This window comes from Salvelinus namaycush, chromosome 42, assembly GCF_016432855.1.
Source record: "Salvelinus namaycush isolate Seneca chromosome 42, SaNama_1.0, whole genome shotgun sequence".
Lineage (NCBI taxonomy): Eukaryota > Metazoa > Chordata > Actinopteri > Salmoniformes > Salmonidae > Salvelinus > Salvelinus namaycush.
In genome coordinates this window covers 11,925,326-11,951,100 of record NC_052348.1, presented here as the reverse complement: position 1 = coordinate 11,951,100, position 25,775 = coordinate 11,925,326, and the positions used below count along the sequence as shown (strand labels likewise).

General features: G+C 43.3%; 1 protein-coding gene across 1 annotated transcript in view; it reads right to left on the bottom strand.

Annotated features, from left to right (window-relative positions):
* Nucleotides 1–25,775, bottom strand: part of LOC120034741 (lipopolysaccharide-responsive and beige-like anchor protein) — a 244,439-nt gene that overhangs the window by 200,076 nt on the left and 18,588 nt on the right. Inside the window, exons 5-20 of the mRNA XM_038981345.1 lie at nucleotides 25,509–25,635; nucleotides 21,904–22,023; nucleotides 20,770–20,916; nucleotides 20,275–20,472; nucleotides 17,175–17,308; nucleotides 16,584–16,692; nucleotides 15,977–16,129; nucleotides 15,130–15,298; nucleotides 14,574–14,653; nucleotides 14,375–14,437; nucleotides 13,314–13,411; nucleotides 12,389–12,481; nucleotides 10,526–10,634; nucleotides 9,442–9,523; nucleotides 6,771–6,894; nucleotides 5,876–6,068 (exon numbers count right to left, since the gene is read on the bottom strand). Of these exons, the coding sequence (XP_038837273.1) occupies nucleotides 5,876–6,068; nucleotides 6,771–6,894; nucleotides 9,442–9,523; nucleotides 10,526–10,634; nucleotides 12,389–12,481; nucleotides 13,314–13,411; nucleotides 14,375–14,437; nucleotides 14,574–14,653; nucleotides 15,130–15,298; nucleotides 15,977–16,129; nucleotides 16,584–16,692; nucleotides 17,175–17,308; nucleotides 20,275–20,472; nucleotides 20,770–20,916; nucleotides 21,904–22,023; nucleotides 25,509–25,635 (1,999 nt within the window). The remainder of the gene's footprint in view (nucleotides 1–5,875; nucleotides 6,069–6,770; nucleotides 6,895–9,441; nucleotides 9,524–10,525; nucleotides 10,635–12,388; nucleotides 12,482–13,313; nucleotides 13,412–14,374; nucleotides 14,438–14,573; nucleotides 14,654–15,129; nucleotides 15,299–15,976; nucleotides 16,130–16,583; nucleotides 16,693–17,174; nucleotides 17,309–20,274; nucleotides 20,473–20,769; nucleotides 20,917–21,903; nucleotides 22,024–25,508; nucleotides 25,636–25,775) is intronic.

Below are 25,775 nucleotides of genomic sequence, written 5' to 3'. Positions count from 1 at the left end.
AGCACTGGGTGGCCAAGGCATCAGTTTAGCCAATCTGGTCTAATTTAATTCTAGTCCACGTCTTGGTTAGAGGTATGGAACATTTTTATGCTAGTGTAGGAATACAGTGCAGGCTATTCTAACCTGACAGCTATTAGCTGGACGTGCTGTCTGTAGCCAAATGACACAGAGCTGCAAATCAACCTTACAAATTGAATTATAAACAAAAATAAATGACAAACTGAAAAAGTTTGGTGAATTGGTGATCACATTTCAATATCCCTCTAAACACCCCACCTGTAAACAAACTGTATTCTAATCCAGACTCCATCTCATTTAAACTCAATACAACGCATCACCGGGGGCAAACTACCTGCCCTCCAGGACACCTACACCACCCGATGTCACAGGAAGGCCATAAAGATCATCAAGGACAACAACCACCCGAGCCACTGCCTGTTCACCCCGCTATCATCCAGAAGGCGAGGTCAGTACAGGTGCATCAAAGCAGGGACCGAGAGACTGAAAAACAGCTTCTATCTCAAGGCCATCAGACTGTTAAACAGCCACCACTAACATTTAGTGGCCGCTGCCAACATACTGACTCAACTCCAGCCACTTTAATAATGGGAATTGATGGAAATTATGTAAAAATGTATCACTAGCCACTTTAAACAATGCCACTTAATATAATGTTTACATACCCTACATTACTCATCTCATATGTATATGTATATACTGTACTCTATATCATCTACTGCATCTTGCCATCTTTATGTAATACATGTATCACTAGCCACTTTAAAACTATGCCACTTTATGTTTATATACCCTACATTACTTCATCTCATATGTATATACTGTACTCTATACCATCTACTGCATCTTGCCTATGCCGTTCTGTACCATCACTCATTCATATATCTTTATGTACATATTCTTTATCCCTTTACACTTGTGTGTATAAGGTAGTAGTTGTGGAATTGTTAGGTTAGATTACTCGTTGGTTATTACTGCATTGTCGGAACTAGAAGCACAAGCATTTCGCTACACTCGCATTGACATCTGCTAACCATGTGTATGTGACAAATACAATTTGATTTGATTTTAATACAAACTGACATCACAACGCAGACCAATCTGATATCTGAATGCAATGTAGGGTTTGGCTACTGTCCTCCATCCTTCTCTTAAACCATTTAACAACTGTTCAGAGATCAGTTTGGGCCCCAGACCACAGGCTGTGTGGTGTGAGGCTGTGTGGCTCACCACTGGTCCAGGGAGACCTATAGCAGGTTAGGGCCTGGGAGTCCCATTGAGATCAATAGATAGGCGGCGACCACAAAACAAAGGGGAAATGGGGAAAGCCAGCGCGGCTCTAATCCAATTAGCTAAATGCAATTCCTCCCTCCTCCCAAATCAATGTTGTCTGTCTCTGCCTGCACTGCCCGCCGCAGTCCTGCCTGGACGGAACTCTTCCTTTCACTGTTTCGCGCTCTCTTTTTCCTCCCTCCCTCCCCCCCTTTCTTTTTCTTGTTCTCCCTTTCTCTCTCTCTCTCTCTCCTTTCCTAGATCAGTTTCCCCTGATCATGTGAAGCAGGAATCCGAGCAGAGCACTGACTGGTGATGTCTTTGGGAACCAGAAGGGAGTCCATTAAGACCACATGGTTAAGGACAGCCAGACAGTTACATTGTCCTCCTATAGCTCACACAGTTGGGTTCCCAAGCTATGGGACAGGGTCCACAGGTGGGCCACCAGATACAGTCTCATTTGTTGAGGGAAACGAAGGTACTACGTAGATATCTCAATAACTCCCACCGCTCAGCCTCAGCAGTGTGGAACTTCTATACAATACACACTAGGCCTACAGTTTACCCTATGAGAAGTCCTGTAGACCGTCGCGTGTGTGTGTGTGTGTGTGTGTGTGTGTGTGTGTGTGTGTGTGTATCTGTGCATGTGAGCAGCCCTGGTTAATGTTCTCCATGTCCTGTACTTCCCTCTCCTTTGTGGAGTTGTCGATGTGTCCATCTCTGCATGAAGGCTGAACAATAGAGAGAGAGGCTGGAGGCTACATCTCAACATGTTGAGTCTCAGTACTGGGAGGCTTTGTACTGTGGATCCATACTCCCTTGTGTACTGCTGCTCGTAGAGAACTAGCGTCCACATTAGAGTAAACACACAGTTTGCAATGTGTACAAGCTGCTATTGATCTAATAAAAGGCTACAAATAGACATGATTCAAATAGGACGATATCTGAAAGCCCCATCTGGCTTCTTCTGCTTTACAGGCACTCCTGCACTAATGTCTCTATCTGTTTATGTCGGATCATTTCCACAAGGTGGATACTACAGAGAAGCTGACTGTTGAAGCTAGAAGGGTATGGAGTCCTTCACACACTGATGACTGATTTACAAATCTTCCTCAAATCCAACTCATTTGTGTGCAGAGCTGGGAGAAAGGCATCGTGTGTGTGTGTGTGTGTGTGTGTGTGTGTGTGTGTGTGTGTGTGTGTGTGTGTGTGTGTGTGTGTGTGTGTGTGTGTGTGTGTGTGGTGTCAGCAGGCCCACCTGCAGAAACATCTGCCTGGTCTGCTCACACTGCGGCACAAAGCCTGCTGCTGCTCTGGATCAGATAAAGGACACACACATTTGTGTACACACATGGGCGCGCACACACACACTAACATATTTGTTCATTCATACAGAAAGGTGTGCATTCATCATACTTTTCATACACATGTGCACCCACCCCACACAACCAACAGTTACACACAGGCGTGACCTTTGACTGCACACACACAGGATATGCCAGACGGTCATACATGTCCAATTGCAACTAAAGTCACCCAGCAGGTCCCAGTGCTCCAATCATATCATTTCATATTATCCCAGGTGACCATTCAGGAGTCTGCAGCAGACTACAGGGAGATCTGTAAGTCACCTGAACTGGTGTCATCTAGACTAGTGCTGCTTTAGCTCAGTCTGGGCAGGCAAGGAAAGATGGAAGCAATTTCTGAAAATCTCCCTCTCTCGCCCTCTCTCTCGCCCTCTGGCCAATGTTAAATATACTGTAGTACAGTTCATTTAACCCACTAGTGTAAATATTGATGCAGGATGAAAACTCAGTCTTTTCCACCACTGACGTGTACAGGTTTGCTCATTATGATTAAAAAGAGGCTATAAGTCAATGTTTAATATCACCTTATTTATCCAGAATTACATTAGGCAGAGGTGATTTCATTGTAATAATGTAAGTAATAAATCAGTGATACAGGATTCAGTGTTCATGTAATAAGAAATCATATGACTTAAAAACAGTGTTATTTTTGTGAGAAATGTATAAATTAATTTATGCAATTTTCATAAAAAATTCACATAAGAAACAGAGGCACTTCTTTTCAATTGCGTAATGTACACAATGTGTTCCAAGCTGCATATAAATAATGAAATGGATAGAGAAGTATGGTAGATGCATAGGAGAAGGTGTGTGCAGGATGTAGATATTTCTGAATGTGTGTCTGTATTTATCAGGATGCTCCCGGTGGGCTGGTTAAATTGATGAGGCCTTGTTTCTCTGATTGTTGAGGTGCAGCTAAGGATGAATATTCAATGTGTTCAGAATAGGCTTTCTAGAAGCCTCAGAGCGAAGGAGGAGACAATGTGTGGGTAGAGGGAGAGAGTGGTAGACACACACACAAACACACACACACACACCCTGCAGCCGTGGGAGGAGAGAGCAACAGTGACAAACAGCTCTGGTGCTACAGAGGTGGCAGGAAATCTATCAAACCGGACAATAAAATTGCAATTGAGTTTCTCCAGCTTTTTTTTTGTTGAGCAAATGCATGTATCTGGATGGCTAGTGCCCGCCGCACCTACCCAATTCAGACTGCATGGACCCTCTGTGTGTGTGTGTGTGTGTGTGTGTGTGTGTGTGTGTGTGTGTGTGTGTGTGTGTGTGTGTGTGTGTGTGTGTGGTGCTGTTTTTAGATTAGTGCTGGGGCACTGTAAACAGAGCTAAGCAGCAAGAGCATGAATCTTGTGCAATTATGGGAAAAGGGCAATTACCATCTGTCCAGTACTGAAGAGAATGATCAATTCCTCTGCTCGCTCGCACACTTTTTTGCACAGCGGCTGGTGTGGCAGTGTAGTAAAGTGAAACTACAGAACAGCGTGTGATTGTGGCCATGTGCTACAGCAATAAGCTCGGGGCGACACACAACCCTAAATACACAAGGTGTTATTTACAAATAAACAGTCACTTTGGCTTTGTTTTGTACTGCACAGGACTGATGTCAATTGGACAAGCCTATGACTTTTAACATGCGTCTTTGCATCCGCTCCCAGCTAATTTAAAACGGAAACGTTTCTGCAAAACTATTCTTTAATATACAATATATCAATAAATATGTGAAGAGTCATTCATGGTGTGCTTTCAGTGGAAAAAAAAGACATTTTATAAAGGTCTCATGAATAAATAAGATGCTGTGTATTTACTGTTACAGTCTACAGTGTAGAAAGCAATAATCGTGATTTGATGTTTAAGCTTGTGTAAAACTCTGAAGTGAAAGAGTCCCTATCATTTGTCTATCAACAGCTTTAGTACAAAATGACATCACAAAAAGGAAATGACTGAAAAATGACTGTCACGATAAGACACTTAAAGTCCCAAGGCAAAAATGCAGAAACGGCAGCAGAATAATCTGGAACAGTCTAGCCAGAATTGGCGGTGATGTCATTTTGTAGCTTTCTTTGGGGGTTTTTCCACGTCTCCACAACTACATATTTACACTGTCCTTACCAATGATATGCGAAATCCTTCAGTCAGATATGATAGTGGATACAAAGTTATTTTTTCGCATACAAACTTTAGGTTGGATACACACGGACAGGGTTGAGGTGGGGTACGTAAATGTTGAGGTCGAGAGCTTTTGGTCAGGAAAATACTGTGCAACCAAGCCAAGCAACTTCAGTCCTGAGAAGGAGACAGTGCCAAATGGTGTAACTGTGCCCCCTAGTGGCCTTTATCCATCACTACATCCTCAGAACTCCATAGACATCCACCTCAACACAAAAATAACCTAGTTTCCCTCAACCAACCTCCAATCTGCCAAGCTTTATAAACCACCCACACCACAATCCGACGCCGACCAAATTACTTCACTGCCTTGGAACCTGGCTCTGTAATCCAATATCAACAATTCATTTTTAAACAGCCTTTTTTAAATTGACTTTCTGAAATAAGAAGAGCCGGTAGTTTATGTTTAACTAAAGAGTGGGAAACTCCATACATAAATAAATGACTAGAAGGGATGGAAGAGGAAAAAGAACTGATTCCATTAAGCCAGCACACTGCCGTTTTCACATCATAATCAGCACAAGATTTCCACCAGGCTGGATCTGATGGGCACCGAGAGAGAGGCACTTCTCTGTTAGTCAGTCACTATTAATCTACGAGTGGGTCATTGAGGCTAGGAGGGATCTTTGGACATTTCCTCTGAGACTGTTATTATGTCAGGATCAAACTTAAACAAGGAAGCCCCTGACTGGTTGGATAGAGACTTGAGATAGATCTTGATAGCTGAGCGCCCTGGAGAACCTGAGGTAGGAGAAAGGGCAGCGAGGTGAGTGGAGTCTAATTTCAGAGTGCTAAAGAAAGAGAAAGTAAGAGGAGAGTGAAAGAGAGCGGGGGAGAGTGTGTGTGTGTGTTCACAAAATAATGAAAAAGAGAAAAGGACGTAGCTAAAAAGAGAAGAGAGAGAACAAATAGATTGGAAGAGCAAGAGAAAGAGTCGGCAATCCACAGAGACGTATAGAAACCTATCCAGAAGCCCTGCGTCTCTCCGTGAGACAGAGTTTGGTTGACCGTCTGACGGGGTTAATGAGCTCTCTGACCTTGGAGTGGGTGATGGACAGGGTGTCCACCCACACGCGCCAGCCGCCCCACTCGTACTTGATGGCGTGGTAGAGCAGGATGCGGAAGATGGCGTACACCATCTCAGTGACCTTCTGCTCCTCGCTGCTCTTGGGGTTGATGAAGCACAGAGAGAGCATCCAATCCTGCCACACCGAGCACTGCAGCAGGCTCCTGATAGACAAACACACAGAGATATGAGCGCTCCGAAGACTCAGTACTGTATGTGCGTGCATACACACAAACATTTGAAAACAATTCTACATACACAGCACACTCATGTAGTGTACAGATACACAATATCACACATCTTCAAAACATCCTGTACTCTGAGCATACGAAGGACAAAGCTTGTTGGCCTCACTGCAGTAAAGCCTCAGCATGGCGCCGGCATGAGGAACTGGGAGATGTAATCGGACAGGGGATGTATGCCAGGAAAACATTGTACTGAACTCAACCAGAGGGCTGTACTGAAGTGATATTGGTGCAGACCTGGGTTCAAATAGTATTTGTTTCCTTTCAAATACTCCCTAGAGTGGATTGATTGAGCTTGATAGAGATTGCCTGGCGCAATTGAACCAATGGAATAGTCGCAAAACTGCAAAGCTCCGCCCACCTGGCACTCCAGGCGGGCTCAAGCAAGCCCTGAAAGTATTTGAATGATTTCAAATACTATTTGAACCCAGTTCTTGTTTAGTGGTAGTCTATTGTAGTGTAGTCCACTCCAGGGCTGAGTCGTTCCTTACCTCCTGTTATATATGCTGTTATTGAACAGATTCTTCCTATCAGACATGATCACCCTGTTGTATTGTACTATGTAGTGTACTAGAATGTGGTGTACTTGATAGTATACTTCAGGGCTGAGACATTCCTTACCTCCTGTTATCTTTGCTGTTATTGAACAGTTTGATCATGTCTGACAGGAAGACCCTGCGCACCTCCATGCTCTCTGGGGAGAGGGGAGAGTTCTTCAGCAGGGCAGCGATCACCTTCAGGACCTCTGTCAAAACACAGGAAAACACATTCTGTTAATGCCCCGTTACGGTGTCTGACATGGTTTAGTACACACAGACGCACTACTTTCCCTGCAGGGTTACTGACTCGGGTCGTACAGAACAGACGGTCAGCAGAGGAATGCAGAGAACAGACTGTTGTCTGTCATAGTATCATATCTTCATTAAAATAAGGAGTTTTTAATACGGATTCACCAAATAATAAGTGATTAAGCAAGAGACAGAATCTGAGAATTAATTTAAATAAATGAATCAATTTAAATAAATTCTGATTGTTTTGAAAGTAGTATGAAAATTGTGACATGCTACAATACTGATTTAAAAATATTTAAAAATATCCTAATATTGATACTGAATAATACCATTTTACTCCCTATGAGTGATTCAAATTGTATATCCTAAACAGCAAAAAAAATAAGGGATTTTTGAATGAACACACTTTCCATGAAACAAATCAATTGCAGAGGGAGTAAGAGTCAGACCACAATTCAACAACACAATCAGACAATTCATCTCAACATGTGTGAATCATTGTGTCACAAGCCATCTTAATTTGACTGTCAGCAGACACCTCAACATCTATGTGGTGGAAACGATCAAACAAAGTTTGCTATTGTTTCAACTCAGAGATGTGTGTGTCTGTCTGTGTGTGTGTGTGTTTGTTTGTGTACCACGCCTGCCAAAGTCCTATGCAGGCTTCCTGGAACCCTTTCTCTGGTTAACCTAAAGAGACTGGCTGTTTAGATGAATTATATAGACTATGTCAGTGTCCATTTAGCTTGAGTCAGGAAGGGGGGGGGGGTTTATGATTTCACTTTGTCGTCTTGGACCTTGGTGGTAACCGATGGTAACCAACAAGGACCCCTCGCAGCCCAGACGTTTATGTTGTTTCTATAAGCCTTAGTCAATCAAATTATGAATCACTGAACTCTCACTGGCAGAAAACTACCTCTGCATGTTACTGGGGGATGGAGGGATGTGAGTATGGGGTCTTTTCCCCCCCATTTGGTCTTGGGTTCTTTCCATGGAGTTAATTTAAGGGAAACGGTACTTCCTTAGTTTGTTTGATTCGCTCTGACGTTACTAAAGACTGCAATCAGGCCCATTTTGAGGCTTCAGAGCAGATAACATCAAGAAGAGAACGCAGGCAGCTACAGTAAAGGAGAAACAGACTCCATGGGCTCCCATGGCTCAGAACTCCCATAAAGTGTGTTCAGTTCACATGCAAAAAGCACATAGGACTGTCTCTATGTATTTTACGCAGCACACGACTGGATGCCTTTACCACAATAAAGGACCTATGCTAATCAATGTGTGACTATGAGATGTGTAACACACACGCGTACACAGACACACACACAAAATGGAGCTTAACTGTACGATTAGAGCAGGGTTAAAGTAAACCTCGGTTGTGATTTCAGCCTGACTCAGTTTTTTTCCCCCTCTCCGCCACAGCTGGGGAAGTTGATTCTCCCACATATGAAAAGGTTTTGAGAGCTGGCATGTGAAATTAGAGGTAAGTAATGGTCTGAAAATACTAGACTAGGACAGGATGAGACAAGTACATTGATCAAAGCAATGCGGTTGCTATGAGCTTGTTACGTTGCATCATACAGAAACTAAGCATGAACATTTTCTCTCTTAATGAGGCATGTATATAAAAATATGCCACCGGTAGTAAAGGGAAATAGCTACATCTCTGGGAGTATTACTTTAAATTACTGTACGTGTACATTATCAGAATATTAAAAAGATAAACATCAAATGAGAACCCCTTTGCAGAAGACAGGGTCATAATTCAAACATAATTTTAAAATGTTTCTAATTGCCAAGAAAAACCGTAAAATGGTCTGTGAGATACATTTTGAACTATAAATTCCTGTTCCTCTAAACTCTTATTAAAAATACCACATAATGCAATAGTATATCAACTTGATAAAATATTAAGTTGCCATGTAAGCTTTTGCATCATTTCCCGGACGGACCAAATACCTACTTTTGAAAAATGACAGTTGAGTTTCAAAACTAGGAAAAGTCTTCTTATTAACATTATGTATAATGCCGCAGGGCCTGGTGTTGATTTCATGAGGTCTTTAACGATGCACTCATTTTATTCAGTTCCACTTCAGCTGTTGCGTGAACGTCAACTGATTAAAACTGATATTTCACAACTTTAATTTGCTGTGAAACATTTTTTTTATTTTTAAATATACTGTCACAATATAATTTCATTAAGTAGGTTTTTTTCTCTCAATAGCTACTCTTTTTAATTATAAAAAAAAAAAAATGATTGACTTAAAAATGTACCAGCTGAATCTTGTAGCCCAACACGACCACCATTAGTGTAATCGTATATGATCACATACCGTTTGGGTAGTATAGTTTTGTAGCCTCAATTTATGCTCCACATTTGTTGTCCAGTATATAACACTGGCACCGGCCGTAAGGGAGAGGAGGCTCTCTAGGTCTGGTCAAGCATGCAGCGGGAGGTAAAGGTGATTTATTTAGCGGTAGGGTGCCGGGGGGTGACTCACGCGGGTTGACAATCTTCACATTGGAGTCGGGATCCGGATGCTGTTTATGGATCACTTGAGTGCAGATCTGCTCGGTCAGGATCTACAGAGAAGGAGAGCGAGAAAGAAGAGACGCGGGGAGAAAAGGAGAGGGAGAAATAGAGGAGAGCCATAAATACTTTTATGTGAATCTATAGCTCATAGTAACAGCACCAAGAAGTACATGAGTTCCACATTGCAATTCCACAGTCACACGTATTCAGTTCAAACACGATCTGCACAGAAAAGGGAGAAGTACGATTTACATAAATACTTTTCTGCATCTATAGCTCATACTAACAGCACCAGGGAAGAAGTACATTGAACCATATAGAAATCCACATATGTTCGTATGTGTTCACCAAGTCTTCACAGAAGAAATAGGTAACAAGAATCAGTGCCGAATCGAATAGACGGCAATATCTCACAGTAACAGCAGAGGAGGAATACATGAAATTCCCCCAGTGTCTCTTGACAATCCCAAATATTTCTGTGTGTCAAAATACGTCATTTACAGGGTCAGATACAACAAGTCCATGATTCCTGTGGAGTTTAATATAGTGTGCATTAATTGTGCCATTATAACATAGATCCATTAACACAAATGACCATCATTTGAGTTAAGGCATTACCAATGGCTAATAATAGAACATCACGCTTCAAAATGGACAGAAATGTTTTCAGAAGGGATATGGTATTTAGGTCCAGACAGAAGGAGAATAGCTAGAGCTGACGCTAGTGACAGGAAAACTAGAGTTTAACTACACGTTCTATACAACTTCATCAAACAAACTATAAAAGCATTAAATAATTCAGAAAACACACTTCTAATCTAAATAATGTGTTCTCAGAATGAATTCATGTGTAATCAGTGCATGTATAACTGAACTAATACAGTGACGGAAATCATCAGCCAACGCAAATACAAAATGGAGGGCAGTTAGTATTAGGATTTATGGGGGAGGCAAAGAGAAAATAGCTTCATATGTCAACTACTCCATTTTCTTCTCCACAGACTCTCTTACACATACACGGCAAGGAAGAGACGAGAGAGGGACTAACTGACCTCGAAGAGCACGTTGTAGGTTGTCCTGCTGAACTGGTTGGAGTGGAGCATCAGTCGCTCGTTGAGCAGGGAGAAGAGGCCGTGACCCAGCATGACCTCTGACTTCCTCCTGGAACAAAGGTCAAGGGTCATATGGTCAGTGAGTATCCATTGACATTTGGTACCAGCGCATTGATCACTGTATCCACACTGTGTATCAGTGTATCGTGTTGCACTTAATTACATGCTAAAATTTTAACGAGAGAGTTACCTATAAATTCACAAAAGCGTTACTTGGCACCATTGTATGGTATAGCAAGCAATGTTTCCAAAATGGTGGGCAGTACATATTCCATTTTGGGTTGTCGGTCAAGGACTGGTTGAGGACAGACAAGGAAAATTCCCGAAGCCATAGGGTGAGTCACAGACTATGAATGTTTGTGGACCACCGCTTGTGTAAGCTTACCAGTGCTTCAGGACACATTTGAACACAGTTGAAAGACATGAAAAATGCACCCCTGCAGAGGCCTGTCAGGACCCTTCAAAGACAAGTATCCCTCAGAGCTTTCATCTCTGAGTATCATTCATCTGTACATATTCTGGGATGATAAAGCTAGTATAGTCAGACAGCAAAGAGTCTGACTGTCTAAGACTTCTCCTCTCAGGCCCCCTTCCAGCACTAGGGAACCTCCTCTACACACACACGCATGCCCACTACTATTTCGAAGGGCACAAGCACTGTTTATGACAAACTGTTCAGTCACCTCTTGTTGGCGGAGAGAAAATGTTGCAAATTTAAAGCGGATTTCCTGCAATTGTACTTTTTTTAATTTTTCGTGGGGTGCAGAGCAAATGTTGCAGTTTTAAAGCATGTCCAATGTGTATTCATGTGATATTATTGTGACTCAAACATTACAACAAAATCTATGGGCTAAAAAACCTAGCTAAAAAATGTTAGCTGACACGGACCAGCTGATCTGGACATTTCCGACAAATTGTAAATAGCTCTCTAAGGTATGTGATGACTGACATGACGAGGAAAACTGATGATGCACTACCCAGTATAGAAATGTTACCTTGTGCATTCTACTATCGCAGGTTTTAAGAGTAAGTTGAGTGGAAAAAAAAAAAAAGTGGGGGGGGTCCACTGAGGCTGGGTCTGAGGCTGGGGATGAGGCTGGGTCTGAGGCTGGGGATGAGGCTGGGGATGAGGATGATGCTGGGGATGAGGATAGGGATGAGGCTAGGGATGAGGCTGGGTCTGAGGCTGGGGAATATGTACTACCACTGATCAAAAGTTTGTGAGATCAAAAAGGAATCAGTAGAATTGGAAATAGAGCCTCAATGAGACCTGCACTGTATTTCATCATGGGTTGTTTTCTTGCGACTCTGACATCTTAATTGGTCGCTGAACCAAAGGAGGCTTACGAGTGGCTAATTTGTTATCTAAAACACTTCTACACAACTAGAGGCAATTTACTCTCCAGAGAGAGAGAAATAGAAAGGGCTTTAAAGCCAGCTATTCATTTTACTACAGTACGCAGGCTGAACGAGGATTAGATATCGACCTCCACCTGAACGAGACCCTTTTCTTTGTAGATACTCAGCTCCATGATGGGATTTGGCTCTTAGAAATATACAACTGAGGAGGCCATTTTGAATTGAAAACCCTTTTGACTGCCTAAAGGTAAATTACTATAGAATTGGAATAATTACATCAATGACTGAGCCTAACTGAGTCCTTCTTAAATCTGGAACAAATATACTTTTAATGTCCAAGGCAGAATTGAGTGCTTTTATGTGACCAAACGTACGAACAATTCTTAATAATATCCTACAGACAAGAGTACAAGGTAAGTGACAGCAACATATTAGAGTTCTTACTTAGCGGGCAAGTGTTTGAGGAAGTAGCCCAAGACTTTGAGAGCCTGAACTCTGATTCCTTCACTGTTGGAAGCCAGCAGCTTGTAAATGACCCTGTACAGAAACAAAGAAAAACACATGAATACCAAATTTAACATATTTAAGCAAATTTAACAGCATCTCAAATTATAAAACCTAAAAGAGTGTATCAGAACCAAACAGTTACAGAATCACTTCATCACAGATGATATCTGCTTTGTGAACCTACTATAACTTTGTATAGGACATCTACTTCGGTCGTAAAATAAGAGGTGGTTGGAGCCTTTGAGAGGCTAGTAAAATGAGAAGGCACCCAAACTGTGTGTCAGACAAAGATTTTCTAAAGCCTTTATGAGAGGGCCTATATCAGACACCCGCCCAGACATGATGGTTGATACACTACATTTAACCCCATGTGACAGAGAATGCAAACAGGGTGACTAAATAAGACAGATAAATCTTGTGTGCCGTCGTCGCTGAATGTCAATAGTCCTGCAGATAAAGGATCAAATGAAGCCAGTAAACCATCTTTATTGGCCTCGGTGTCATCTGGCTTCATTTTGGCTTCATGAAACACAAACAGAACCACAAGGGCGCGTCTGAAATGGCACCCTAGTCCCTTTATAGCCTCTGGTTAAAAGTAGTGCACTATTATACAGGAAATAGGGTACCGTCTCCGGCACTACATATGTAACGCGGTACCATTTCGAAGGCACACACAAAGTAGGCTAACATCACAGCGATCTTGTTCTCAGAGGCCGCAGGGCCTGTGGTGGAGTATGCGCCACCCGTTGCCACGGGAGATGACGTATAGTTACAGTACCGTCATAGAAGTCAAATGACTAGAACGGGCATTCCCATTGAAGTTCTATGATGGGTGGTGGGTCATTCTATTCCTGAAGCTCACCGTACTCCGTTGCGCTGATCAAAGGCCTGCACCATGGAGCCGTGATGCTCCGACATCAGAGCCACCAGCAGCTGAAGCACATCCATTAGATTGTCGTCCTGGGAAAATAAATAAAGTTGTACTGAATTGAATGAATCAGATCATGGAGGAGGCCTTGTTGTTAGCATTATTAGCAATATGATAAATAGTGTGTGTGCGCGCTAATGGGCTCGCAATTAGCATCGCCTTTCACTGTGGAGTCATGCAGCCCAACGAGAGATGAATAGTGTGGCTAGTGGGTGTGCTGTTACACCATGTATCATCATGAAGCAGACACCAACACACACCCTACTGTACAGACACACACATGGATGCAGAGTACCCACAAACACAGGCATTGACCATGTACGTGCAATAACTAATACTGTTTATTTTCACACTAATTATTGATTAATTGGTGACACACAACATCAAAGATCAAACCAGAGCACCGTTTCCATCTTGATTAGTAATGGTCACTACGGAAACAGATCATTAGTCATTGATAACAAATGTTGATGGAATGAATAATACACGGAAACAACGGAATTATCTGATGAATGAACAATCCATAGAAGCCTGTAGAACTCCCGAAGGAAAGCGGTTAATCCCCTTGTTCCTGCAGGGATTATTCCTGCTTGTTTTACAGGACCATTATTTCTCTATGCATCACTGCAGTGTAAACACAGAGGCTTCTGCGAGGGAGGGCTTGGTGAAACTTGGCAACGGTTAAAAAGAGCCTGGTCGTTTCCCCGGCCCAGTGTGATTGCTCTGTATCTATAGTAGAGAGGAGAGAGGGTCTGGGAGGCCAGAGCTGTTGGCTTAGAGTGCCACCTAGTGGGCAGTTTTATACCTCAACTGTAAAGGAGTATCGAGTAAAGATGAACAGGAATTACTGGAGAGTGGATACTGCATGGTGCAGCGGTATACTCTTCACACAAATGTTTTTGTTTGCTGTTTTTTTTTTTACAATAAAGTATGTATTGTATAAAAGTAGTGCACTGTATAAGACATGACATTTTGAATGATCTTTTAGTTCTAACCTCATGCATGGTGAGCAGGTAGTTGAGAATACTCTGAAGCTCGTCTTCCTTCACTCCGTAATCCTGAAAATAGAGAGTACAGAACAGAAATCTAACTCTTCGCCGGTCATAGTTATTGTAGATTAACATGAGGTGTAAAAGGCAAATTATATATATTATTTTTAATATCATACGAGATTCTCATTACATACACACTCACCTTCATTATGAGTTGTTTCACAAACAGCAGCAGAAAAGCTCTGAGAGAGTGGATCTCCTTCTGATTGGGTCTCAGACCGTCTACACACACAGACACACAACGACAGACACACAACGACAGACACACGCAGACACGCAGGGACAAAGTCATTAGAGAAGGTCTGTTTTCAAAAGGATGTTATTTAGGACGCGATGCAGAGTGCACAGCTGTAGGTAGACAATACAAAATGTTTATTCTAGGTTTAGCAGACAACATAGAGGTGCAAGAAGAACAGGAAAGCACATTCTGCAGGGGACACAAAGGACTGGATGATGGACCCAGTTCCACACAGTAAAAGTAGCGTGCTGCTCAAATTCCATGGCAACACTACAGCAACACTGGTCTGGGGGAGGAGAGGTATCGGTCTGTATCAGTGTGTGTAGAAAAGTGTGTGTTAGTGGAAATATGAAGAGTGCAGTGTGTGTGTGTGTGTGTGTGTGTGTGTGTGTGTGTGTGTGTGTGTGTGTGTGTGTGTGTGTGTGTGTGTGTGTAGGGAGGCATGTGTGTGTTCTCCTACCGAGGCCCTTGGGCGTGACGCCGCTGCGGTCCTGGGGGTTGACGACCCAGTAGTAGTACTTGAGCGTATGCATGACCTGCAGTACCGTGCCCACCCTGCGGATGGCGTTGTAGATGGTCACCGTGCTGATGAACTCGGTTGACAGGTAGGTGTACAACACCAACTGCACCTGGGGGGTGAATGCACGCGCACACACACACACAAACGTACGTAAGAACACACACACTCGACTAACCGATGCCCCCGCACATTGACTCTGTACCGGTACCCCCTGTATACAGCCTCGCTATTGTTATTTTACTACAGCTCTTTAATTACTTGTTACTTAATATATTATTATTATTATTAATATATATATATATATATATATATATATATATATATATATATATATATATATATATATATATATATATATATTATTATTATTATTATATATATATATTTTTTACTTAACACTTATTTTTCTTAAAACTGCATTGTTGGTTAAGGGCTTGTAAGTAAGCATATCACTGTAAGGTCTACATTCGGCGTATGTGACAAACATTTGATTTGATTTGACTTGAAAACCCCAGCATGAGGTGAGACAGAAATAAAATCCAATAGCCTAACCTACTGAACGCTGGGCTGTCGCTCTCATGTACGGGAGGAGAGATACAAGGACTAGAGTATGAAAGGATGATGGTGGGATGGACAGAGGTGGGTGGGTGTGTGTGCCTGTCTACACGTCACACGTCTTGCACAACTGTGTCCTTGACTGTGTGTCACCGTGCATGTGTGTGTCACCGTGCATGCGTCTACCTGCCTGCACATGTGTGTTCCTGTGCCAGTACCTCTCCTCTCTTACCTTGGCAGGGGCATGGATCCAGATGGCAGGGTTGAACAGGATGTGGTCACACAGCTGCTTGAGCAGCAGGACGCCATTCTGCAGGTTGCTGAGGTAACGGGCGAAGGCCAGCACGATGTCCAGCACGGACCGAGTCACATGCACCTTGGAAGACTACAGAGGAGGGAGGAGTGGGAGGGAGCAGAGGACACCCACAGAGAGAAAGGTGAATCAGGTTAACTCTGTGTCTAACAAGCCCACCGTCAGCTGTAACCTCTAAATGCAGCTAAGGGGGGAAAAGCAATTAGGCCTTAGATGTAAATAGACTTTTAGAGTAACCTGACCACACACACACGGACACAATCAACAAGCTACCAGATGTAGGGGCGTTTAGCACTGGTCTCAGAACAGACAAAGGCAGTATGGACTTGGAGGGCACAGCACTGAGGCTGAAGGACAGACAGCTCAATATCTGCTCCTCTCTGATGTAATGGACAGAGTGCTGGGAAATCATATTATCCAGCTTTCAATTTCAGCACAGAACAGCAATTAGGACAGACGAAAGGAAGATGGCAGAGTGTGAATGTGTCTCTGGCGAGGGGGGTGTTGTGTGCATCACGTCTCTCACCTTCTCCAGGGTGTAACCGATGACCAGAAAGCCCTTGCAGGCCAGGACCTGCTCTTGCATAGCCACAGAGTTCTTCAGCAGCTCCATCACAAAGGACAGCAAAGTGCAACTGGGGGGGAGAGAGAGCGAGAGAGTAGTTAGCTGCTGAGTAAGACTTGCCCCTTACAGGGTATATCCTATAGCTATTGTCTAAGATAATGAGGGTGTCAACATTCTACCATTCTGCTGTGAGAACACAATCTATGCAACACCTTCCCCTTGAGGGCAGACAAAAGCCACAAAGCCATGACTGAGAACATTACTCAAGGACTAGGGGCACTAATATTCACAACTGGTATCCAGGTTTAGTAGGACAAGACAACATTATGCATGCCATTTGCGCTGCCATCATGCATGGTTGAAGACATTGAATTAAAAAAACAACTTCTACTTAGTGAAAGCAAAATATTCTAGACTGCAGGGCGAGTTCAAACACAGCCCCACCAACACAATGCACTTTCTCCCACATGGCTACGCACGGATGTGTACAATATTTTAAAAGAATTTAATAAAGTCAATCAATCGATGAATCAAAAGACAGTAGTCCCCTACCAGAGAGAGGTGTCCAGTTCATCGCTGGTGTGCTGGAGGTGATCCAGCTGTGCAAACAGGGGGAAGAGGACCTGCACTCCCCCGATGGAGTGGATGGCACTCTGGACCGAGTGGGTCACCACAGCCTTCACATCCTGAAGAAGGGAGGAATACATACACAAGGATCAGGGGTATAAATAGAGTGCACTACTTTGGAAGGGAGAAATACGGTAGAACCAGAAGCCTATCAGAACCCTATGGACTGTAGACAAAGGCTGGGTCTTGTCAGTCTGCTTTCGTCTCAGGTGGAGACACATTTCTCCCTTGTACATCTGGTGTGGTGTTGAAAACACAGTATAACGCCTCTGAACATCTGTCTCCTTTACAGCACTATTACACCTGTCGCTAACGGTGATGGGCTGAGTGGCGGGCGTGTTACCGCGACGATGAGTTAGTCTCTGAGGCAACATGGCTCAGGAGTCTAGTCTGTTTACCCTGATGAGGGTTTTGCTAAATGAGTTCTGTGGATAGAATATTTTCTACGTTTCTTACTGTCAGATCCCACAGTAGATAAATGTGCTATAATGAGCAAGGCCATTTTCCTCATGCATTTACGGTTCTGTCTACCAACTAAACAAGCCAATAGTCATTGTGAACACATACGTAGAGGACACTAATCTACAGACACAAGTCCATGTATGAAATACTAACAATGTGCTAACAATAGGCGATGGGGTCTGTGTGTGTGTGTGTACAAACGTACAGGCCGGGCTGCCTCAGAAAGACAAAGGAGCTCATGCGTAGACTAAACGCGCTGTGAGGCTCAGAGACAAAACTCAATTACAGTGAGAGAGACAATAGGAGAATTCAAAGTAATTCAATAAAAAGGACAGCTGTGTGTGTGTGTGTGAGTGCTGCCAAGGTCTTCCTAATGTGCATTTAATCAGGCGTGCAGACGACCTTCTGTGATAAAGAAAGTCAAAAATATGGCTTTGAATGAGAGTTGGAGAGAAATTCATTTCTGAAGCACTTTCATTACAGTACGTGTCATCTAGTTGTTGCTACCTAGAACTTACATGTTAACACGTAGCCACCAGAACGTGCCAATTTACTTTACCTCATAAATAAATTAACTCATCATCCTCAGTAACTACAAGGTCAAATAAAGTATTGCATAATATAATAAAGTGCTTAAAGAAAACTCAGGAAGCACCACCTTGGTTCAATATAGAAACGACTGGTAAGCAGATCTAATTCTGTAATAGAACAGGGTAGTGTTCTGTTCCCAGCCTGCTAGCCAGCCAGGTGCAGTGTGGTTCATTCTCACCTCTATCTTAAAGGAACAATCCACCCCAAAACACTCATTCCTCTCATTTACAGTGTTAAATAACCCGACTATGTGCGAACAATATTCTTTGTGAACAAATGTTTCATTTTAGCGTTATAATAAGTTTGGCAGCAACATGGAAAATCGTTGTGGAAGTCTGTTGTAGCTCAAGTTTACTACAAAATCCACAATGCAATGCTCTCTATGGGTTGGCTGGATAGCTAGCTAACAAACGTAGCTACACACAATAATACCAAACGCTAAATCAGCATGTGAAGTAGCTAGTTAGCTGTAAAATCCCCTAAACAAACTGCACTATCAATGTAGGCGACTACAACCTCACTATGTTCAACCTGCAGATCGATGTCAAATCAAATTCTATTTGTCACATACACGTGTTTAGCAGATGTTATTTCGGGTGTAGCGAAAAGCTTGTGTTTCTAGCTCCAACAGTGCAGTAATATCTAACAAGTAATATCTAACCATTTCAAAAACAATACACACAAATCTACAGTAAAGGAATGGAATTAGGAATATATAAATATTTGGATGAGCAATGGCAGAGCGGCATAGACTAAGATACAGTAGAATAGAATAGAGTATATACATAACAGATGGGGAATGCAAAATATGTAAACATTATTAAAGGGACTAGTGTTCCATTATTAAAGTGGCCAGTGATTTAAAGTCTATGTATATGTGCCTCACAGAGTGGAGTCTGAAATTCGCACCGGCATATATACTTTTGAGGAGATGGGGAAACGTTGCCCATGCTACATCAATGGGCCGCGCGGTGCATTCTGGGCGAGTCTGGGACAAGAAGTTGGATACGTTCCCAACCAGCAGACTGTCGTTGGATTCCTATCTCCTTTCTCTAATCTCTATGACAACGGCACCATGCAATGCACTCTGGACTAAAGATGCAGGCAAATGGGAAAAATGTGCAAGACCCTCCATTAAATTACACAATTCTAGAGGTAGGAATATCACAGAAATATGATCAATGGCTCATTGGAGAGAAGACATCCTCCCGAATTACGACATCGGCCAGTATTGAAATCTGACCTGTACGATAGACATTTTCGCGATCTAAAATTCGTATTCCTATTAACTTCCAGTGTAGTGAAAGAGACTTTATCACGGTGCTACGTCATACGAGACGGATTTCTGCCTGCTTGAATGGCAATGAAATCATGAAATGACACAGGGAATCGATAGAACATCACTCAGAGATGCACAAAAACAATATAACATTCAAAATGGGTGAACTTTCCCTTTAATTAGAAGTAGATAGAGCCTGATGGAGGTGCTTCATTATCTGTATGAAGGTGTGTGTGTGAAGGTGTGAAGGTGTGTATATGTGTGGGTGTGTGTGTATATGTGTGGGTGTGTGTGTGTGAAGGTGTGGGTGTGTTTTGGTTACAGGTTAGGGTTAAGGTTAGGGGTCAGGGAAAATAGGATTTTGAATGGAAATGATTTGTAGATCCACATGAAGATAGAAGAACAAAACGTGTGTGTGTGTGTAACAAGTGGCTGAGGCACCTGAGTAGGGGATAAGAATAACCTGCAGAAGTGCCATTAGTCAGGGTGGATGGATAACTTCTTTCAACATTGACTAGATGTCTAGCTTAGATGGTTTACATGTTGGTGCCAAAACCACATTTCTATGTGTGAGTGTGTGTTCTTGTGTGTGTTAGTGTGTGAGTTTGCGCACGTTTATGTCTGTGTGTGTGTGTGTGTGTGTGTGTGTGTGTGTGTGTGTGTGTGTGTGTGTGTGTGTGTGTGTGTCCGTACCTGCAGCATGAGTGCGTGTGGCGAGTGGACGAAGATGGAGGCGTTGTCCTTGGGGGAGGACTCCAGGCACAGCTGAGCGTCGGTGGCGCGGGGGTTGTAGGAGAAGGAGATGCAGGAGGACAGCTTGCCGTCGTACAGTAGGGTCTTGTGGTGCTCAGCAAACAGGAGGTCACTCTCAGCCTTGTACTTGAACGTGCCCTGAGAGACACGGCAGAGACGTCAAATCAATTAACAGGAAGGAGACTTGAGTGTGACTTTCATTTATATTTTTCTGTTGGGTTTAAACCTTACACACTACTAGTGATAGTCTGTAGTGTATCTTGAAATAATTCATGATAGGAGAAAGGTGGAAGATCCACAATCATTAATGTTTCACATCAAATTGATGAGTGCAGACCTTCCTTGTTTGATCTATGGGGTATCCAAATGTCAGGGCGTTTAGGAACAGTGGGACTACTGAATACTGCATGATGACTGGGCTTTGCCTCTACCTACCTTGTAACCAGGCCCCAGCTGGTAGATGGCCAGGATCTGGGCTGCACTGAGGGCCTCGCCGAACAGATACACCGCCCCCATCTGACCACAGAACACGCGGTTGGCGTCCGCCGTCTCTGACGAACCCAGGAAACACTTGTCGAAAGTCTGAAGGGAGGAAGGAAGGAAACAAGGAAGGAAACAGGGAAGGAGAATTGAACAAGCGTTAATAAAGATAACTATGACAACTCAAACAGCAGTGTGAGTGTGAATCGACACACCGTCGGCATAGAGATAACATACATCTCTATTCATCCGTTCCCTTCTGTATGTTTACTAGAGCATGTGTAAATAGGCAGGGGGTGAGCTGAGCATTGTTATCAAGGAGGGAGAGACGTCTCAATCAGCCATAACTACTGTAGGGTATCGAGGCCCTCTGTGACACTGTCACGCCATGAGGATTGCGTTAGAAAAGCATCTTCATTTGGCTAAAAACTGACGTGAGAATCTTGTCTTTCGCACGAGAGACAGAGAGAAAAAGCATGCTCCCCTGTTACAGACCCAGTTCCATCCATGCGAGGAGAGAGAGAGAGAGAGAGAGAGAGAGAGAGAGAGAGAGAGAGAGAGAGAGAGAGAGAGAGAGAGAGAGAGAGAGAGAGGCAGAGAAAGAGAGAGCCAGAGAGATAAAGAGACTGGTTTCACCCCTGAGCCTTCTGTCAGCTGAGACAGTGATTATATCAATCAATCAGAAAGAGTGGGGCCTGTGGGGAAGTGCTGTCCTCTTCTAACAACCTGTACTGCAGTAACAATGGTTCTCCGTGGTATATCAATCACAACATATACCATACGTCTTTGTGTGGAAACTGTTTTATGCAAAGCACAATGGTTCAAATTGAAGAGTTCTGGATGGACAGCTTCAAGGCTTTCTTGTTGATTGATTGATGACTTCAGAGAAATGTTTTGATTGATAATTGGCATCAAAATATACTTTTGGTTACACACATGCATAACAACCACTAGCACAACTTCTATGTTCAGCTATATTCCATTACACAGCATAGATGGGTAGGAATGGTTGTGTGAGAGTAGAGGTTTGTGGTTACTACAGGAATAGCATTATAACAACGATGATCAGTATAGTATGGATCTACTTACGTCGCTGGTGTTGACGAACCAGGTGATATCTCCGTAGGAGGCGAGCTCTCCATTGACGTAGCAGCTGATCTCACTGTTCTTCCAGCGGTTGTAGACGTGAACGATGGTCACCATGTACCACTGAAACAACAACCACCATGGTCACCATATACCACTGAAACAACAACTTAACCACCATGGTCACCATATACCACTGAAAGATACAACAACATAACCACCATATACCACTGAAACAACAACAACCACCATATACCACTGAAACAACAACTTAACCACCATATACCACTGAAACAACAACAACCACCATGGTCACCATATACCACTGAAACAACAACTTAACCACCATGGTCACCATATACCACTGAAACAACAACAACTTAACCACCATGGTCGCCATGTACCACTGAAACAACAACCACCATGGTCACCATGTACCACTGAAACAACAACAACTTAACCACCATGGTCACCATATACCACTGAAACAACAACAACTTAACCACCATGGTCGCCATGTACCACTGAAACAACAACCACCATGGTCACCATGTACCACTGAAACAACAACCACCATGGTCACCATGTACCACTGAAACAACAACAACTTAACCACCATGTACCACTGAAAGATACAACAACTTAACCACCATGGTCACCATGTACCACTGAAACAACAACTTAACCACCATGGTCACCATGTACCACTGAAACAACAACAACTTAACCACCATATACCACTGAAAGATACAACAACTTAACCACCATGGTCACCATGTACCACTGAAACAACAACCACCATGGTCGCCATGTACCACTGAAAGATACAACAACTTACCCACCATGGTCGCCATGTACCACTGAAACAACAACCACCATGGTCACCATGTACCACTGAAACAACAACAACTTAACCACCATATACCACTGAAACAACAACAACTTAACCACCATGGTCACCATGTACCACTGAAACAACAACCACCATGGTCACCATGTACCACTGAAACAACAACAACTTCACCACCATGGTCGCCATGTACCACTGAAACAACAACAACTTAACCACCATGGTCACCATGTACCACTGAAACAACAACCACCATGGTCACCATGTACCACTGAAACAACAACAACTTCACCACCATGGTCACCATGTACCACTGAAACAACAACAACTTAACCACCATGGTCGCCATGTACCACTGAAACAACAACAACTTAACCACCATGGTCACCATGTACCACTGAAACAACAACCACCATGGTCACCATGTACCACTGAAACAACAACAACTTAACCACCATGGTCGCCATGTACCACTGAAACAACAACCACCATGGTCACCATGTACCACTGAAACACCAACTTAACCACCATGGTCACCATGTACCACTGAAACAACAACAACTTACCCACCATGTACCACTGAAACAACAACCACCATGGTCACCATGTACCACTGAAACAACAACAACTTACCCACCATGGTCACCATGTACCACTGAAACAACAACAACTTAACCACCATGGTCGCCATGTACCACTGAAACAACAACCACCATGGTCACCATGTACCACTGAAACACCAACTTAACCACCATGGTCACCATGTACCACTGAAACAACAACAACTTCACCACCATGGTCACCATGTACCACTGAAACAACAACAACTTAACCACCATGGTCACCATGTACCACTGAAACAACAACCACCATGGTCACCATGTACCACTGAAACAACAACAACTTAACCACCATGGTCACCATGTACCACTGAAACAACAACCACCATGGTCACCATGTACCACTGAAACAACAACCACCATGGTCACCATGTACCACTGAAACAACAACCACCATGGTCACCATGTACCACTGAAACAACAACAACTTACCCACCATGGTCACCATGTACCACTGAAACAACAACCACCATGGTCACCATGTACCACTGAAACACCAACTTAACCACCATGGTCGCCATGTACCACTGAAACAACAACAACTTAACCACCATGGTCACCATGTACCACTGAAACAACAACAACTTAACCACCATGGTCACCATGTACCACTGAAACAACAACAACTTAACCACCATGGTCACCATGTACCACTGAAACAACAACAACTTCACCACCATGGTCACCATGTACCACTGAAACAACAACAACTTAACCACCATGGTCACCATGTACCACTGAAACAACAACAACTTAACCACCATGGTCGCCATGTACCACTGAAACAACAACCACCATGGTCACCATGTACCACTGAAACAACAACAACTTAACCACCATGGTCGCCATGTACCACTGAAACAACAACAACTTAACCACCATGGTGACCATGTACCACTGAAACAACCACCACCATGGTCACCATGTACCACTGAAACAACAACAACTTAACCACCATGGTCGCCATGTACCACTGAAACAACAACAACTTAACCACCATGGTCGCCATGTACCACAAACAACAACCGCCATGGTGACCATGTACCACTGAAACAACAACAACTTAACCACCATATACCACTGAAACAACAACCGCCATGGTGACCATGTACCACTGAAACAACAACTTAACCACCATGGTCACCATGTACCACTGAAACAACAACAACTTAACCACCATGGTCACCATGTACCACTGAAACAACAACTTAACCACCATGTACCACTGAAACAACAACTTAACCACAGCACTAGAATGAGATTAGATTTCTATGGACCTAACACCCTAAACACCTCACCAGTTTCACACATTTTTGTTGTTGTTGTTATAATGTTTTAAATTATAATTTAATTAACAACAATGGTAATGAAGTTACTAACAAGATACAATGAATAATAGGCTATGTTATCATGAGTTTCACATTGGCAGCAGCAGACTGCAAACGACCAAAAAAAGCATTGGCCAGCCTTAATTTAGCCTCATTCCTAGCTGCCTTAACAGAGTTACCCTTATGAGACATGGGACATCGCCCGATCAGCTCCTAAACCCCATGGGCTACAATCCCACCTACATCGGCTGCTCAGATTTCTGTCAGACATTGGAAGAATCCAGTGAAATAGGTTATTAGAGTTACCAGGCAGACAGCTTGGGAGATAAGACCGACCGTGGAATACAGAGGCCTAAAGATAGAATGAGGTTCTGAGTCTGAGGAGGAAGTAGAGTAGCATTGTTCCACTCCTGGGGATAACAAGGGGCGTTTTAATTGGCCAGGGGCACCATGGATCTCACAGAGGCTGTTGGGCTTGACTGGGTGCTATGGTCTGGCTGTGTGTCGTGCCCCATTACATCATCCCTCTCTCTCGTTCCTGCTATCCTATTTTCACTGTTCTGCTCTGACATTACTGGGCCCCAGAGGAAGAACCAGATGACTATGCTTCCTCCCAAAGGTCCTAGACGAGAGGGCAGTGTATGTGTACTATGCCTGCGTACAATTTGTTCTCTGTGTGTCCTATGAGAAAGAGAACATGTTTGTGTGTCCTACTTAGCACGTGTTTCTATGTTTTATGAGTGCTAGGTTTGTGTGTGTCTCTCCCACAGGACAGTATCTGTCTGTCGGCCGGCGTCGCCGTCTGCCTACCTTCTGTGGTTTGAAGTCATATTTCACATAGTGCTGGAATCCCTTCCCCTTGGACTTTAACGAGGTCACAATCAAACAGCAGCCCACAAAGTGTGCAGAGTATCCCAGACCTTTGTTGGTGCGAAAACTACAGGAAGAGAGGGAAGAAAAAGACAAAAAAAGAGAAGGAAAAAACCCAATTCAGTTAGTGAGCGTGACGGCTCACTTTAACACAGCCTAACACTCAAGGGCAGACGGGGGTTGAGACAAGTCAACCTGCCAATAAAT